At 34.6% G+C, this 18,464-nt stretch overlaps 1 protein-coding gene across 2 annotated transcripts in view; it reads left to right on the top strand.

Annotated features, from left to right (window-relative positions):
• VTA1 (vesicle trafficking 1) overlaps positions 1-18,464 on the top strand; it is a 79,043-nt gene that overhangs the window by 39,232 nt on the left and 21,347 nt on the right. For both annotated transcript variants that reach the window (XM_077998557.1, NM_001261520.1), the window contains 2 exon segments: positions 9,257-9,365; positions 17,941-18,117. In XM_077998557.1, coding sequence (XP_077854683.1) covers positions 9,257-9,365; positions 17,941-18,117 — 286 coding nt within the window.

The raw sequence follows: 18,464 nt of genomic DNA on the forward strand, positions 1-18,464 counted from the left end.
TGGAACCAACCCAAATGTCCATCAATGACAGTCTGGATTAAGAAAATGTGGCACATATACACCATGGAATGCTATGCAGCCATAGAAAAGGATGAGTTTGGGTCCTTTGTAGGGACATGTTTGAAACTGGAAACCATCATTCTTAGCAAATGATGTTTCTGTTCTATCGCTAGAACAGAAAACCAAACACTGCATGTTCTCACTCATAGGTGGGAATTGAACAGTGAGAACACCTGGACACAGGAAGAGGAACATCACACACCAGGGCCTGTAGGGGGGTGAGGGCAGTGGGAGGGATAGCGTTAGGAGATATACCTAATGTAAATGATGAGTTAATGGGTGCAGCACACCAACATGGCACATATATACATATGTAACAAACCTGCACGTTGTGCACATGTACCCTAGAACTTAAAGTATAATAAAAATAAAATAAATAAATAAATGAAAGAAAACAGGCACCTTAGTCCTACAACCATATGATGACCTGAATGAGCAGGAAGTGGTTCTCCTATTGAGCCTCCAGAAGGGCTACAGACTGCTGAAAGCTTTATTTTATTCTGATGAGATGTGTAGCAGACCTACTGAACTGTAAGATAATAAATTTGTGTTGTTTAAAAAACAAAAAAAAAGTAAGTTCAAGGAATACTAATCATTCTCCTTAGATTAGATCTGGGCCTGGAGGGAAAATAACTACGAAGGACATGATTGGGACAATTGACAAAATTTCTTGGGACTGTGGATCAGACAGTAGTGTTGTTGAAATACTAAATTTTCTGATTTTTGAGATTGTCCTAGATTTTGGAAAGTGCAATGAAAGGGAAAGGGGACACAGTGTCTTCTATTTACCCTTAAATGATACAGAAAAAAAATAGATACATACAGACACACAAGCTTTTTTTTTTTTTTTTTTTTTTTTTTTTTTTTTTTTTTTTTTTTTTTTGAGACGGAGTCTCGCTGTGTCACCCAGGCTAGAGTGCAGTGGCGTGATCTCAGCTCACTGAATGTTCTGCCTCCCGGGTTCATGCCATTCTCCTGCATTAGCCTCCTGAGTAGCTGGGACTATAGGCGCCCCCCACCACACCCAGCTAATTTTTTGTGTTTTTAGTAGGGATGGGGTTTCACTCTGTTAGCCAGGATCATAAGGTCAGTCTCAGTCTCCTGACCTTATGATCCACCCGCCTCAGCCTCCCAAAGTGCTGGGATTACAGGCGTGAGCCACCGTGCCTGGCCCAACACACTTTTTATATTTATATGTATATATATATATATTTTTTTTATATACATTTATATATAGAAGTAAATGAATAAAACAAAAATTAAATAGTTGGAGAATCTGAATAGAAGACGTGGGAGTATGTTGTCCTATTTTTAAAACTTCCTGTAAGTTTGATGAAAACTATATATAATTTTTTTTTTTCAAAAAATAATTAACATTGGTTTCTTGTCTTACCCCAGTAGATTAAGTATTAAACAGTTACCGACCATACCTTGTTTGGAAATCTTTTGTTTACTTGGAACGTATATTCCAATGTTATGATATTTTAAAAATAGAGGAGTTATATTTAAGTATTTGTATATTAAGTTATAGTTTTGATTTTAAGGGTATAGTTTTGCTCTCCTTTTTAAAAACTTGTTTGATGACATTATAGTTGCTTTGAAAAATATAAAGGGATTAAAATGTTGAATAAATATCAGGAAATACATGTAATCTGTGACTATAAATATTTCAGTATCTGAATCATTTTGATAATACATTTGTTTAATATGTGTTTTTCAAGCATTTCTCATTATACCACTTCTCAGTGTTCTCGGAGTTATGTGGAAGTCTTGTTTATATAATAACTTAGGAGGTTGAGGGACTAAGAGTATAAATGTATTTGTGATGTTGCCACAAAGTTAGAGATTATTAATCCCATTGTTATCACTGACTACTTTGAAAGTGTTATGAAAGCTGTGGATTCTCAGGCTAATGTGTATTGCATTTTTGCATGTAATTTGGGGAGTGTTCCAGGAAGAGGCAAGATAAAGTGCTACATTTTTGAGACTACAGTACAAGCTACCTATTCTTGTTCAAGAAATAACAAGGAGAACAATGTGGCAGAATCCAGAATGAGAAGGAGTGATAGGATAGGAAATGAGGATGAGGGTGTTGGGGGGGGAGGATTCAAACAGAGAATTGATAAATTTTGACTTGTATTTTTAAAGTATTTTTCCTTTCTGTAATGGACAAGATTGGAAAAGGCAAACTCATTAGTACATTATTAAATAATCAAGGTAAAAGATCTTGCTAGGATCAGAGTTTTCAGAGGAAGACATGGTGAGTAGTGGTTGGATTCTGGATGTATTTTGAATGTAGAGCTGACAAAATATAACAGATTCATTGGCAAACTGTAAAAGATACAGAGAACTCAAAAATGACTCCCAAGAGTTGGACCTGACAACTGTAAGATCATTCTTAACCACTTTAGCCATTTATAGACTTGTGGGGGAAAATCAGGAGTTGGTTTTAAACTTATCAAATACACAGGAGAAATGTGGAATTGGATATGTACTTATACAAAATCCAAAGGTTTAGAGAAGTCTGAACAGAAGATATAAATTTGGAAGTTAGCAAATACACCTCATGATATTTAAAGGTGGTATATTTATTAGACTGCATGAGATCATCAAGTGTAGAAAGAGGAGACAAGGAATCCAAGAGCTGAAGCCTGAGGAACTCCTGACACTGGGACATGAAAAAGAACCAGTATAAAGGACTGAAGGAACACAGGAAGGGAGAAGGAAAACTAGGAGGTCTTGATAACCAGGAAAGCAAGTGTGAAGTGGGGCATCAAGGAATGGGGTGGGAAATAATCACCTGTTCATGCTGATAGGGGTCAAGGAAGATGGCATGTAAGCCTTGAATTTAGGTGGCAAAAACCACAATTACTTTCATACCAACCTAATAGGAATATAGAAGTAATCTGTAACCTTGACGAAAACTGTTGCAGTGAGTAGTGGGGATTAAAAACTTGCCTAGGATGGGTTCAATATAAAATCAAAGAGGAAGAATTAGATAGAGACAGCTAGTATAAAACTTTGTCTTTCAAGGTGACTTTTTGGTATGCTAATGGAGAATAATTTATATCAAATTTTTCATCGTTCTAGCCAGGAATTTATTATTACACTCTTGTGATTCTTAAAGGTACTAAGTTTAAAAATTCCTGCTCCAGCCTGCAGTTGCTGTTCTCTAACCAGTCATGCTTCAGTGTAGCAAGTGATTTAAAAATTAAATGAAAATTCATGGTAATTCTTAAGTGGCCAGAATTTGCAGTTGTCAGTGATTCTCATCAATCCAGTAACAAAACAGGAACTTAGAGGCCAAGGACAAAAGTAAAAGTTCTTTTTGCAGTTCCTGTTTCTTAGAAAGGATGTCTAATCAGCAAAAAGGAGTTAATGAATTTCAAAAATACATCTTGAAAGTTTCCTTTAAAAATATTGTTTAGTATCCAGCATCCTTTACATGCTTTATTTTAAATAAAACAACATTGAAAAGTGAATTAGTGGAGTTACAACTGCCAGAAATTTCTGCTAAATAGTATATGCATCAGTTTCTAGGAATAGGGATGTTTTGGAAACAGTATGAAATAAAAAGTTAAGTTGCTTTACTAAAATGAACCTTTTTCAACTTAGTTTCTTAAATTTCGCTTACTAATGCAGAAACCCAAATTGTTTTAAACTTCTCTACACTGCTAATACTTAGATATTAGGACTGAAAGAACCTTCCAAAGTCATTACAACTTTTCCACTAAGTCTTTAGACAGGATTAAATTATTTCAGATAGAAAAAAATTTGGCCCAATTTTAAAGACCCTCAAAGAAGGCAGTTTAAACTTTCCTTAGCAATTTATTCATCTACTTTTAAAATCGTTTTCTTTGTAACTACCAAAAGGTACATTCTACCTTGATAAACACTAAGTAGCTGACCTTTAAGGCTTATTTTCTATTATTTCATATATTTTAATCTGAGTTGCAAATTGCAGTGTGGTAATTGTAGTTTACCAAGATAGACCCAAATGAGTGGCTAACTTTACTACTAAAACAGTATGACCTTCAGTAAATTACTTTATTTTTGTAATGACCTTTCTTTGTCTCTAAAATGATAGGATTATAGAATCCCAAGAAAGAAGGATGAAGAAATATGGGACTTCAGATAAGACATGTGCCAGATTTAGGAATGTCAGTTATTGCCTGGTTTCACATTAGACTGTAAAGCTCATGCTTGACTCATTCATCTCATGGATCCCCAGCACTTAGCATAGTACCTGACGTGAGTAAGTAATAAATAACTGTTGACTTAGTGGAAATGAGGGCGCTTCATAGGGAGTAAGCATTTGCACTTAGCCTTGGAGGAAAGGAGACTGGGCGGAAAGGAAACCATGTTAGATAAGAGAGAATAACAGAAGAGAATGCAGGTAAGACAGGAATCCAATCTTGATTGAGGGAAATGGAAATAAGACTGAGTGTGCACAATGTGGAGGGCCTTGAATGCCAGATTAAACTGTATTTACATTGAGCCAGTCCTATAATGTCTCAAAGCCTTAGTGTGAGTACAATGTGACCTGCTTAAATTTCGAGGTTCTGATGAGGACCAAGTAGAGGAAAATGTGTGGAAATGCTTTATAACCTGTAGGATGTTCTAAAGATGTCAGTCTAATACTTTAATCTTTTCTTGGATTTATCTTATCCAACTAGCATTTAATATGTGTCTTCTATCCATGGCATGTTGATTTCTTTATCTTTATTCCCCAAATATTTCCTTATTTCTACCTTTGCTTGTACTTGTCCTTCTCTCCAGAATCTTGTTACCGCTTCAGTTTTTTCATAACTTACCCATGCTGCATGGCCAAACTAAAGCATCATTTCCTTTACCTTATTCTGTTTTTTCTTTATTCTCTGAACTGTTCCATGTACTTACTATAGGAAACAAGTTTAATACTTCCTACTAAGTGTGTTTTTATAGTAATAGTTCTTTGTATTTTAATTTCATATCCATAGCCAGATGATTAGCTCCCTAAAGGCAGAAATAACGTATTGACTTACTTTATATATCCTGTATTGCTAATTAAAGGTCTTAATGAATAGCAAACTTTTTCAGAGCCTAAAAGTATGTTGAGGTTAACTATACATATCTTATGTTTTCCCCCAAAGAGGGAAAGTTTAAACCACTAAAAATATAGAGTAGTTAATTACCTTCATTAGTTTTCATTGCTGGAGCATAGGTTAATAATAAACGTTTTAAAAGAATGTCATTTTGCAGATACTGAATTCAAGTGGACATGTGAACATAGAGATTCAAATCTGATAATAATCTAGCATTTGTAGCCCTTCAGTTCTAATTGCTCAAGATTTTGAAAAATTAAAAATCTGGAAAAGTCAGTGCTTTAGCATATATTTTTTGCTCTGAAAGAATGAAAACGGAAGAAAAAGGTGAACCACAGGTTATTGCTGTTTCTATAGGCCTAAAACAAACACTGGAAATTTCAAGTCATTCTATCTGACTGTATCATAAATGTAACAGAACTTGCTAAATCCAGTAGCCCCTTACATACGACAGAAATAATGATCTCTTGTACTACCACAGAAACATCAGTTAGAATCAGTTAAGCTGTCATACGTTGGAGATGTGTATGCATCTTGAGCACCTACTACATACTGGTCACAAAGCCAAGTGGTTGGTATAAACAACAGATAGACTCTTCTTTTAATGAGTTTATATTTTAACGTGTGTGTGTGTGTTTTGAGGGTTGGAGAGGACACTTTGTCAGCATCCTTATATAATTACAAACTGTGATAAATGTTGTTTTTAAAAAAAGATGTAAGATTACTGGAGAGTCTGACCTTAGATTGGGAACATCAGGAAAACCTTTCTTAGGAAGTGGCATTTGATCTGGCATATGAGGAATGAGCTGAGTAGGAGTGAGTTAGCTGGGTGAGGAAGAAAAAAGACAACAGGCAAACAGGATGTATGGGCCGTGGCATGTGTAGTAACAGAAGAAAAATGCATAGCTGGATAGTAGTCAGTGAATGGGATAGGGACATTGAGAAGAGGTTGGACAATCAAGAATCAGGTAGAGTAGATCCTTGTATCCAAACTTAGAATTGATTTTGCATTTTACATGAAAAGATTGATATGAGTGGATTTATATTTTAGAAAGATCCCTGAACTCGGAGTATTAGATGAGGAAGATGTGGTAGGGGCTAGGGCAAGAATGGAAGTTGGGACAAATTAGGGGGCTATTGCAGCGAAAATGGGGAGATGAAGACAAATCAAGGTATGTTTCAGAAGGAAAATCAATTGGATTCTTGGTAAATTAGGTAAGGGAGTGGGGAGAGAGGCAAAGCATAGGGAGAACTGTTAAAAATGACTCCTCCCATTTACTTGAGAGTGAAGTTCCCAGAGGAAAGGAAAGGTGGTAGGGGGATCAAAAGAACAGTTTTAATTTTAATTGTATGTGAGACATCCAAGTGCTGGTGTCACATAGTGAGTTGGATATTTGTCCAAGGAGATTCTGGCTAGATTCATAAATTTAAGAATAATAAATGTATCAGTAGTGCTTAAAGCTATAGGAAGGCATATGAAGAGGTAAAAAAAAAAATAATAAGCTAGATGGCAGGATCATGATGCTTGTATGAATCTGGTAGGTGGTATAATGACTTAAGACAGCCCACTGTAAGATAACAAATGGCAACTGATATGTTGTACGAACTTGAGATGGGGGAGAGGGAGAATGAATGAATGTACATTATCTGAAGGGAACTGCCTGTATCAGCTCAGGTGATTATTACTAAATGTGGGCCCAGATCTTTCATTTTTAAAAGAGAAGTTAGAAATTTGCTTTCTGTAACTTTTCCCATATTTGAATATAGAAAACATAAATCTTATTTAAAATTCTAAATGTGTTATTATTGATTGCGCCCACTATTTTGCACTCTCTGCTAGGACAGAGTATTTAAAATTACTTGAAGGTCAGCTAGAAGATTAGGAGCCAAAGGAGATAGGAAAGAAATCAAGAGAATTGAATGTCACAAAAACAAGAGATAGAGAATGTTTCCCAAAGATTGGCATAGTCCAGGGCTTTTAATATATTTACAGAGCGTAGCAGTTTGGTAAGATGATACCTAAAAAGTGTGCCTTGGATTTTCTAGAGTGGACTAGGCAGTTGATATTAGCAAGATCAGTTCCTCAAATGAACTGACAACTTAAGTGAGGTACAGGCTGACACACGTGGGCTCCTACCAGTAAAAGACACAGGCATATTCAGATTCCCTAACCTTTTGTGTTACTGGAGAATATGAAGTAAACAGAAAAGAAATACACCCTCCCCAGCCCCAGAGTGAACTGAATGGTAAAGAAGTGAAGACTTTAAATGTGGATACTTCTGTTGGAAAGCTCATTTGTGAAGTGGAGCAAAATGTCATACCTGGAAGAAAATCAGAATCTGTGTATAGATTTTTTAATTGAATATGTAAGAGGAGTGTTTGATAAGAAGGAAATGTGATACAAATTCAGTAATTTAGGGGTTAATTTTTTTAGTTTTCTGTACAGAAGCTACCTCTAGTAGTATCTAGAGACTCACATTATAGAATACTCAACTAAGTATCTGGACCACATGCTGCATTTGTACTCATCAATGACCTAGTGGATCTTTGCAGAAGGTTACTCTATTTCTTTTTTTTTTGGCCAGGGGGAGGTCCGGAGCCGGGCTGGTGCAGTGGCGCAGTCTTGGCTCACTGCAACGTCTGCCTCCTGGGTTCACATGACTCTCGTGCCTCAGCCTCTTGAGTAGCTGGGATTACAGGTGCCTGCCACCGTGCCCGGCTAATTTTTTGTATTTTTTGTAGAGATGGGGTTTCACCATTTTGGCCAGGCTGGTCTCCAACTCCTGAGCTCAGGCCATCCACCCTCCTTGGCCTCCCAGAGTGCTCGGATTACAGGCATGAGTCACTGCGCCTAGCTCTCTATTTCTTTTTTTTTTCTTCTTCTTCTTTTTTTTTTTTTTTTTTTTTGGAGACAGACTCTTGCTCTGTTGCCCAGGCTGAAGTGCTGTGGCATGGTCTTGGCTCACCACAACCTCTGCCTCCCGGGTTCAAGTGATTCTCCTGCCTCAGCCTCCCGAGTAGCTGCGATTACAGGCGCTTGCCACCGCACCCAGCTAATTTTTGTATTTTCGGTAGAGACAGGGTTTCACTATGTTGGCCAGGCTGGTCTCGAACTCCTGACCTCGTGATCTGCCTGCCTCAGCTTCCCAAAGTACTGGGATTACAGATGTGAGCCACCATGCCTGTTTTCAGATAGTAAAACCACATTCGCTCTCAAACTCTAATGTGCATATTTTGCTCTCAAACTATAATGTGCACCTGGGGTTCTTGTAGTGCAGGTGCAGACTGGCACTTGTAGATCAGGTTCAGTAGATCTGGGGTGGGCTTGAAGATTCTGCATCTCTGACAAGTTCCCAAGTTATAACGATACCACTATAAAGGTCAGTTGAAAATATAAACTAAAAATCACTAGCACATCCAAAATTCTAAGAGGTTTTTATATTTTTTAAAGCAAATTTTAATCTTATATCCTGTAACATTAGCATATCATGTAAAATTAGTTTTAAGGCATAGAAGAGGCAACTAACAGGTTTTTCATGATCTTTTCAGTTCTTCTTACAACCCAATCAGGTATTATTTTTCCCTTTTTAGAATCAGTGTGACTGAGGTTCAGAGCTGTTAACTAGTAGGTGACTAGTTAAAAAGTCAGGTTTACCTATCAATCTAGCATTTGCTTTAACCACTACATCATCTTAATTTTTTTTCTTGATTTGTACAGGTCTTTTTTTTGTCTTTAGTGAAAATAATTCAATCTATTGTTATTTTTATATTTAGTCTTAGAATTCTACTTTAGCCTGTTTCTCCCCTGTGCAGAAGAGATACAAATTTTGCTGGAAGGACACTCCTGTTTTTACCTTGCATATCCTTTCTGAAATGTTAAATGATAAAAGAGAACTAGGCATGTGTTTTGAGGACAATAGCTTTTTATGAATTCTGTCAAGCCTTAAATACTTGGTGGATTCTAGCAATAGGGTGGGAGTTGCCAGTTTCTTTCAGAGCTGTAATCTGCATAAATAGGTTTTATCTCAGAAATATGATATAGATCATCATAAATGTTTACTTTTTACTTCTTTACTGTAGTCCAATGTTGATATAAAAATGCTCTCTTTTAGAATGTGAAACACAGGAAGTATGCCAGATGGAAGGCAACATACATCCATAATTGTTTGAAGAATGGGGAGACTCCTCAAGCAGGCCCTGTTGGAATTGAAGAAGATAATGGTATGTATTTATTTATTCTGAGTAAAAGGACTTAGTAGAATCATAATTATTCAGTAGATTATTCAGAGTTTTTGGAGAGAACAATACAATTTTGTTTTCATCAGGCCCAGAATCTATGAAAGTTAAGTATAAAATCATAAACTTAGGAACAGTGAGAAATAGAAATAAAGGTCAAACTTGTAATACCTGTCCATGTCAACAAAATGACTTACCTGTCTCCTACTTTTAATCAGATTTCATTCCTGTTATATAGGAAAGGCAATCCATTTATAATTTATAAAATGTTTTAAAACTGCAAAGAATACTGTATAAGTTTTTGTAAATCTCTTTGAGTTGTGTAGGTTATTTGGGGAGTTAGTAATACATTCACATGGTTCGAAAAAAATCATAGAGTATATAAAAAATATGAAGTGCATTTCTCCTGTCTACCACATCTCCTATCTTCCCAGATCCTACCAAAACTCAAGTAAGCATTGTTTTTAGGTTTTTTGTGTATCTTTACAGAGATCATTCTTTATGAGTTTACTACCGAGTAGAAACATATATGCTCCCGTTTTTCATACAACTGGTAATATACATGCTGTTCTGCACCTGGCTGTGGTTTTTTTTAAACTTAATATGTACAGGAAAATTTTACCATCACATAGTGTGTTTTACAAATTTTAATCACGAAAAAATAAAGGTCTTATTATTTTACTTGGCCTTTCAGTTCATGTATAATAGAAAAGGGAAACCTTTTTTCACTTACTTGTTTTTTATGTATTAGACGTAGTAAATAGATGGTTATAAAGAGAATGACCACTGTTCTTGGAACTGAGAAAATTCCAAACGATCCTTGCATTTTGCTACACACTTTTAGGCATATGTGAAGATAATTATCCAATGCAGGCATCAGTAAACTTTCTTAAAGGATCAGATAATAAATATTTTCAGTTTATGAATGATACTGTCTTTGTTGCAACTGTTTAGCTCTGCTGTTATAGTACAGAAGGAGCCATAGATAATATGTAAAAAAATGAGTGTGGTTGTGTTCCAGTAAAGTTTTATTTACAATAACAGGCCACCAGCCCACTGGCCATAGTTGGCTAACCCCAATCTGATTAATCTGTTTAGATCTAGTATTATAATGAATTATATTGAAATATTGCCTATTATTGAACCAACTGTAATAAACCCCACTTGGTGATGATATATATATATTTTTTTATTATACTGATAGGTTCATTTCACTACTATATCATTTAGGATTTTTACATTGACATTTATAACTAAAAATGGTCTACAGTTTTCCTTTTTGGTATCAATGTTATGATGTTATGCTTACTTCATAAATATAATCAGAATGTTTCTGGTCTTTTTCTATGCTTTGGAACAGTGGAATTATCTGGTCTTTAAATTCACCCTAGACATTTTTTTGTGAAACCAACTAGCTGTTTTACTTTTCAGGACTATTTTAGATGTTTCATTTTAGGTATATTGAAATACCTAATAAATTGTCAATTTGGGGTTTTTTTGGCTTTCTTTCAATATCAGTGACTTCTTTAAAAACTCTTTAACATTTTGCCTTTGAAAGTAGGAAATGTGCATTTTGATTATCACGTTGATCTGTTTTGTTCTGAAATGGTTATTGTAGGCCCTTACTATTAATAATACCAAATAGATTATTAAATGTAGATAGTTTTTGTTTTCCAAAAGTCAGCTTAAATGGAAGTTGTCATTTCTGTTATTTTCATATAGATTTGATGGAGTTTCTGGATAGTAGAAAATTGTAAGCTATAGAATATTAATAATAAATCCTCTACAATATAAAGAAGAATATGTTCACTGCATACTTTTTCAACTCATTAACTTAAAACATAACCTGGTGTCATAATCAGGGCTTAATGCCATAACATCTAATAATATCTTCTCAAAGATAGCCTATATATCTACAAGATATACTGTCATTAAATCTGAATTTGTGTGAGAAAACGCTTAAGACTTTGATTTGTTTTCTTTTTCTTAGTGTAGAATTATATTCTGTTGTGTTTTAGGATTAACTCTTGCATCATAGTCTTAAGTGTAAAAGGTAGTATATTTCACAAAAACCTAATTTTCTATTGTTCTGGAATTGAATTTCTAGTAAAACCAGTATAAAATAATAGATATTGTACTTTAGTTAACTTAGATAAAGAACAAGCGTATATACTTTGGAAGACAGTACTGTGTATTAAGTTCTAGCTGAATACCACATCACCATGACATTTTAATAGATATTACAAACAGGCTTCAACTTATCGTTTAACATATACTTTTTCACCTTTAAGAAGATAGCAAAGCAATATCCATTCAATAGAAACTGTACTTCGAGAACCCTTACAAAGTCATCATTTTTCACTTTCAGTACAGTATTTATTAAATTACATAAAAGCTTTGTGTTAGATGATTTTGCACTAATGTAAGTGCTCTGAGCATGTTTCATGTAGGCCAAGCTAAGCTATGATCTTCAGTAGGTTAGGTATTTTAAATGCATTTTTTACTTAGATTTTTGACTTACAGTGGGTTTATTGGGATATAACACCATCATATGTTGGTGAGCATCTGTAGAATTAATGATAAAAAAAGAACAATAGATCATTGAAACCACTCATTTTATGTGGTAAATTTGTTTTGATACAATGTCAAATTTACTGGAAAGTTGCCAGAATGATATAAAGAATTCCGATATGCCTTTGATCCCGAATTAAACATTCTCTCATTGATTCATGGTCTCTCTCTCTTTCTCACCCCTTGTCCCCTTTTGTCTCTCCCCACTCCCCCTACCACACATACGCAAGAAAGGACATGAGGTTATTTTATAGATAGATTTTGTGTGTGTGTGTGTGTGTGTGTGTGTGTGTGTGTGTGTGTGTAAAATTTTAAAATACAACTTGGCATCATAATCTGGTGTTAATGTCGTGATTTTTAGCTGTATCTCCTTAGAAATGACTTATGGCTTCACAAGACATATATATATATATTTCTATATATGTATTTATTTTCTATATATATTTATTTATTTTCCATATTATATATATAGAAGTCTTTGTTAGTAAATTAGAGATATGCTCTTTTACTCCTGAATACTTCTGTGTTTCCTAAGAATAGTGGCATTCTTTTTACTACAGTGTACTTACCAAAATTGAGAAGTATAGTATTTATTCAGTGTATCAACTGATCTCCATCTGTATTCAGATTTCAGCAGTTGACTCAGTAATACCCTTTGTAGTTTTCTTCCTCATGCAAATAGATCATACGTCGCCTCTGGGTGCCATATCTCTTTAGTGTCCTTAATCTGGAGTAGCTCCTCAGGATTTCCGGTGTTTCTTTGCCTTGATGTTTTTGAAAAGTACAATTACTTGTTAACTGTTCCTCAATTTGTTTGTCTGATGTTGCCTCATAATTAGTTTAACCCTATGCATTTTTTGCAGAATAGCCCAAAATAAGGTTTTGTCCTCCCTGCCTTACATTAGAAGTATACGATTTTGGTGAAATATTGGTGATGTTAAGTGATCACTTGGGTAATGTGGTGTCTTCTGAGTTATTCCCCATTAAAGTTATTTTTCCCTTTGCTATTTAATTTAAGGAAGATACTTTGATATTACGTAAATATCCTATATTTTTTATGCAACTTCACCCCGTGGGTTGATGATTTATCATTCTTTTTGTTTTAATTAGTTGGCACTCTACCATGAGGATGGACTTTCCAGTCTATACATAAATAAATGTGTGTGTTTATTCATTTAATTATTTACATCAATATGGGCTCATGAATTTATATTCAGTGATTATAATTCATTACCCGTTATTCTTTATTATGTTCCTTTATGTGACTCCTGTTGCAGCTTCTGCACCAGTTGTGGTTTCATTACTTGAGCAAATTAACATTCTTTGGCACCCAGTATACAGCTGTTGATCTGGCCTTTTTCTTCATAGCTGTCCATAAGGTTCACTAGAAGCAGTTTGCTTTCAGCTGGCACGGCCCCAGTACACCTTCACTGTCCTACCTCTGGGGTGTATCAACTCTCCAGCTCTATGTCACAATTTAGTTTGCAGGGATCTTAATAGCCTTCTTACCCTTCCACAAGATATTACACTGGTCCATTATATTGATGATATTATGCTGATTGGACCTAGTGAGCAACTAATCTGGACTTAGTGGTAAGACATTTGCTTCTCAGAGAATGGGAAATCAATTTGACTAAAATTCAGGAACCTCAGTGAAATTTCTAAAGTTCTGGTAATATGGGGCATGTCAAGATATTCATACTAAGGTGATATTGTTCTATCTAGCCACTCCTACAACCAAGAATAGAGGTACGGTACCTAGTGGGCCTATTTGGATTTTGGAGTCCACACGTTCCTCATTTGGGTGTATTACTCTGACCCATCTGCTGAGTAACTCAGTCTTTTCTTTTTCCTTTATCTTAACTATTCTGTCCTTTGAGTGTCCACATAAATTTTAGAATTAGATTTTCAGTTTCGCTTTTTTAGAAAAAATGCCTACTGGGATTATGATTAGTATTAAACTTAGGGAGAATTAATTATCTTTCAGTACATGAACATAATATATCTTTCCATTTATTTAAGCTTTCTGTAATTTCTTTCAGCGGTATTTTAGATTTTTTGGAGTAGAGGTTTTGTACTTCTTTCGTTAAATTCAAGTATTTTGTGTCCTTTCATTCTCTTGTAAATGAAATTAATTTTATAATTTAGTTTTCCAATCGTTTGCTTCTAATATAAATTACAATTGATTTTTGTATAATCTTTTATCTTGCAACCTTGCTAAATTTACCTGTTGATTCTCATAATTACTTTGTAAATTCATTGAGAGTTTGTATGTAGATAATTATGTCATCTGCAAGGAGAGACAGTTTTGCTTCTTCCTTTCCAATCCTCATTTCTTTTTCCTGCCTATTGTGCCAGGGGCAATAAATATGTCCATTGTTTTGTTTGGTTTTTTGCCCTATGCAATACTGAGAAATTTTCTTTATTTCTAGGGTGCTGAGAAGTTTTGTCATAAATATTGAATTTTGTCAAGTGCTTTTTATGCACTTATTGAAATTGTCATAGGACTTTTTTTCTTCTGTTAATATGAGTTACATTGATTGATTTTTCAAATGTTGAACCAACCCTGCACTCATTGGTAAGCTTAGTCATGATGAGGCCTTGTATTATATGACTGGATTTGATTCTGATATTAAGAATTTGTATGTCTACATTTCAGTATTTGTGAGGTTTGGTATCAGGGTTACACTGGCCTCATAAAACAAGGTGAAAGTAATCCCTTCTGTTTTCTGAAAGTGTTTGCATAAGATTGGTATTTTTTCTTACTTGAATGTTTGATATAATTCACTGCTTATTCCATTTAGGCCCTGCATTTTCTTTGTAGGAGGGTTTTTAACCATGAATTCAATTTTCCCAATAGATTTAGGACTATTCAGATCATCTCTTTTTGGGTGAGTTATGGTATTTTGTATCTTCAAGTGGTTTGTTCATTTCCCTGAGGTAGCGCCGTTTATTGGCATAATATTTTTTTATTGTCTTAACTATCCTTTTAATGTCTGTAGGATGTATTTGATATCACCTCCTTCATTTGTCATATTCATAATAGCTGTTTCCTCTTTTTTCCCCCCAACCTCTTGACAGAGATGTTTTAATTTTTTTTTTATTATTTCAATAAGTACTTAGTAAATTTTTTTCTTTTTTCTTTTCTATTCCTTTTATTTTTTCCTGCACCACACTTGGAGTTTAATTTGCTTTTGTTTTATTTAGCTTCTTAGGGAGGAAATGTGGATCTTTGATCTTTAAATCTTTCTTTTCTGATAGAAGAATTTAAATCTATCAGTTTCCCTCTAAGCATTGGTTTTTAGTGACATCCTGCAAATTTTGGTATCACTCAGTTCACCATAATTGCAGTTTTCTTTGTGATTTCTTCTTTGAGTAATAGATTATTTATAAATATATTAATTTCAGAATGTTGGAGGTGTTTCTAGATATCTTACTGATTTCTAATTCAGTTCCATTTTAGTCGGAGAACATACTATAAAAGATTTCGGTATTTTGTAGTTTACCAAGATTTATTTTATGGCCCAGCATATGATCTGTCTTGGTGAATGTCCTATGTGCAGTTGAAAAGAATGTATTCTGCAGTTATTGGTTATGATGTTCTGTGTTAAGTCTCCAACTATAGTGGTTTTACTAGTTCTGTCAATTTGTTTCATTTTCAGACTCTGTTATTAGGCACATGTACTTTTATAGTTATTTTTTATGAACTAACCTTTTTATTATTATGGAACATCCCACTATATCTTGCTGATATTCGAGGTTATTAATTCTGTTTGTCCTCATTTTAAAGTTTACCACTCCAGCTTTTGTCAGCTTGATATTTATGTGACTTTTTTATCATTATCAAATGGTCCTTTTTATCTCAGCTAATATTCCTTGTCATTGATTCTGTTTGTTTATTATTAAAATTAGTCACCAGCTTTTGTCTACTGGATATTCGCATGGTATGTCAATTTTCATCCTTTTAGTTTAAACAAATCTAGGTCTTTGTGTTTTAAAGTACTTTTCCTGCAAAAAGCATAAAGGCACTTTTTTATTGACTCTCAGCCCTTGTGTGAGAAATAGTGTTTAGTTCATTTACATTTGATGTAATTGCTATAGCTAGATTTAAACTTATTTTGCCATTTCCTTTCTGTTAATCCCATCTGTTTTTTTTCTCCTCTTACAATTTTCCCCCCTCCGGTTAGTTTTTTCTCTTTCATTTGTTATGTCTATGTTTTTCTTTATGGCCTTGAACAAATTTATCATAGTTGCTTTAAAGTGCTTTTCTGCTGATTTCAGTATCAGGGTCATTTTGAGGTCTTTTTTGTAGACTCCTTTTTTTACATTTTCCTTTTCTTCCCTAATTTTTAATAACTTCTATTGTTGATAACATGTTGAAGCTCCTCTGCAGCCTGTTGTCTTTCTCTGCAAAGTCTTGATTCTTGTTCAAGCAGACCATTGACTTGCCAGAACTCAAACTTTGTCCCCCACTTTCAGCTGTAAGTTGTTGCTTTTCTCCAGGGCCCCCTAGAGTCTTACCTGAGTGTGCATAATTCAGGAACTTGTAGGTATTTAGTTGGGATTCATACAAACATTTCATGGCTCACTTCTTGGCAACTCTTTCTTTTGTGTAGACTATTGAGTGCCCTCAGATGAAAAGCCACATAAAATCAAATGTTACCTGGTAAGATTTCCTCTTACCCTTACTCTCGTTTCTACCAACTTTTGGTCGTGCTCTAGTGCTTTTATGTTGTGGAGCTTTTTTCTTTCTCAGAATGTATAAATGTTAGAGTTCTCCAGTATTGGGGAAAGTCATGTTAATGTGTGTAAAGTATAAATACATCCACAAGGCTGCTTGATAAAATGCTTATCTCAGATTAGTAAGTAAATTTAACTTTTTTTCCTATTCGAAATTAACTACATTGAATAACCTGTTTATAATCAGACAAAAAAGTTATTTAAAGATGTGGTAGGAAACAATAAGATCTGTTCTCTTTGATGAACCTGTAGCTCTAGCTTGCTTTTATTTTAAGTTATTATGATTACCAATAGTGACTGATTGTCATTTCATACTCAAAGCTCAATTTTTCAAGGTAGTTTTCAAATTCGGCTCATGATACAGTATATTTTAAAAGTTTACATTTCAGGACTTTTCAAAATGAAATATCTCATTTCTTTCTACATAGCTAAATGCAAAATTTTATTCCTGTTTTTGTTTATTAGCTAAATGCATTGAAAAACTCACAATCATTTAGTAGCTACTACACAGTAAATCTTAAGTAAAAGTCAGCTGTCAGAAAATGGAGTTCTTATTGGATAGCATAAATGTGACATGTTTTGCCAGAAATATCCTTGAGTCTTCATAAGTTTAAAGAAAGTTTATTTTAAAGAAAAACATAGGTCAGGCGCGGTGGCTCACACCTTTAATCCCAGCACTTTGGGAGGCCGAGGCAAGCAGATCACGAGGTCCGGAGATCGAGACCATCCTGGCTAACACGGTGAAAGCCCGTCTCTACTAAAAATACCAAAAAAAAAATAGCTGGGCGTGGTGGTGGGCCACTGTAGTCCCAGCTACTTAGGAGCCTGAGGCAGGAGAATGGTGTGAACCCAGGAGGTGGAGCTTGCAGTGAGCTCAGATCATGCCACTGCACTCCAGCCTGGGCAACAGAGCAAGACTCCGTCCCAAAAAAAATATATATATATATGTTTGTGTATATATATATAAACATATATATACACATGCACACACACTATATGCAGAGATTTTATAGAATTAGAAAATATTAACCTGAAAGAAGTGATAATCATATTGTCAGGTGCGTTTACATTTTTTAAGAAAATAAAAAAATTAAAAATATTGTTTTAAGAATAGAGAGCCTGCTTCTCCACTGCATTAAATAGAATTGCATTTAAAGATTCCATTTGTCATGTGTATAGTGAAATAAGAATACTTAGCATTTGTATTTCAAAATACCTAGTGTAACATTGTGTATATGTGATCTGATAGATGTTGAAGAAAATGAAGATGCTGGAGCAGCCTCTCTGCCCACTCAGCCAACTCAGCCATCATCATCTTCAACTTATGACCCAAGCAACATGCCGTCAGGCAACTATACTGGAATACAGATTCCTCCGGGTGCACACGCTCCAGCTAATACACCAGCAGAAGTGCCTCATAGCACAGGTAGGAAACTATAACTGAATGATTTATTTAATTCCCCTTTTATAAATAAGAACTGCATTTCTTATCATATATGTGCCTCATAATGATGGTCGTGAAACATGACAAGTTCCTTGAATTCCATTTGAACCCACAAGAAACATTAAATTATTTTAATTAAAGTTTTAATAAAAGTTGTGTTCTAGTTATTTGAGAAATGACAAGTATTATGTGCATTGATTGCTATTAACCTTATATTTTATTAATAAGATTAGTTTCTATGCTTTTCATATATATGCTGTTTTTCTTTTTCTTCTCTTCCCTTTCTTTTCCCCTCACTGTTGTTTTAGAATGGCTCAGAGGTGAGTGGG

This window comes from Macaca mulatta, chromosome 4 (assembly GCF_049350105.2).
Source record: "Macaca mulatta isolate MMU2019108-1 chromosome 4, T2T-MMU8v2.0, whole genome shotgun sequence".
NCBI lineage: Eukaryota > Metazoa > Chordata > Mammalia > Primates > Cercopithecidae > Macaca > Macaca mulatta.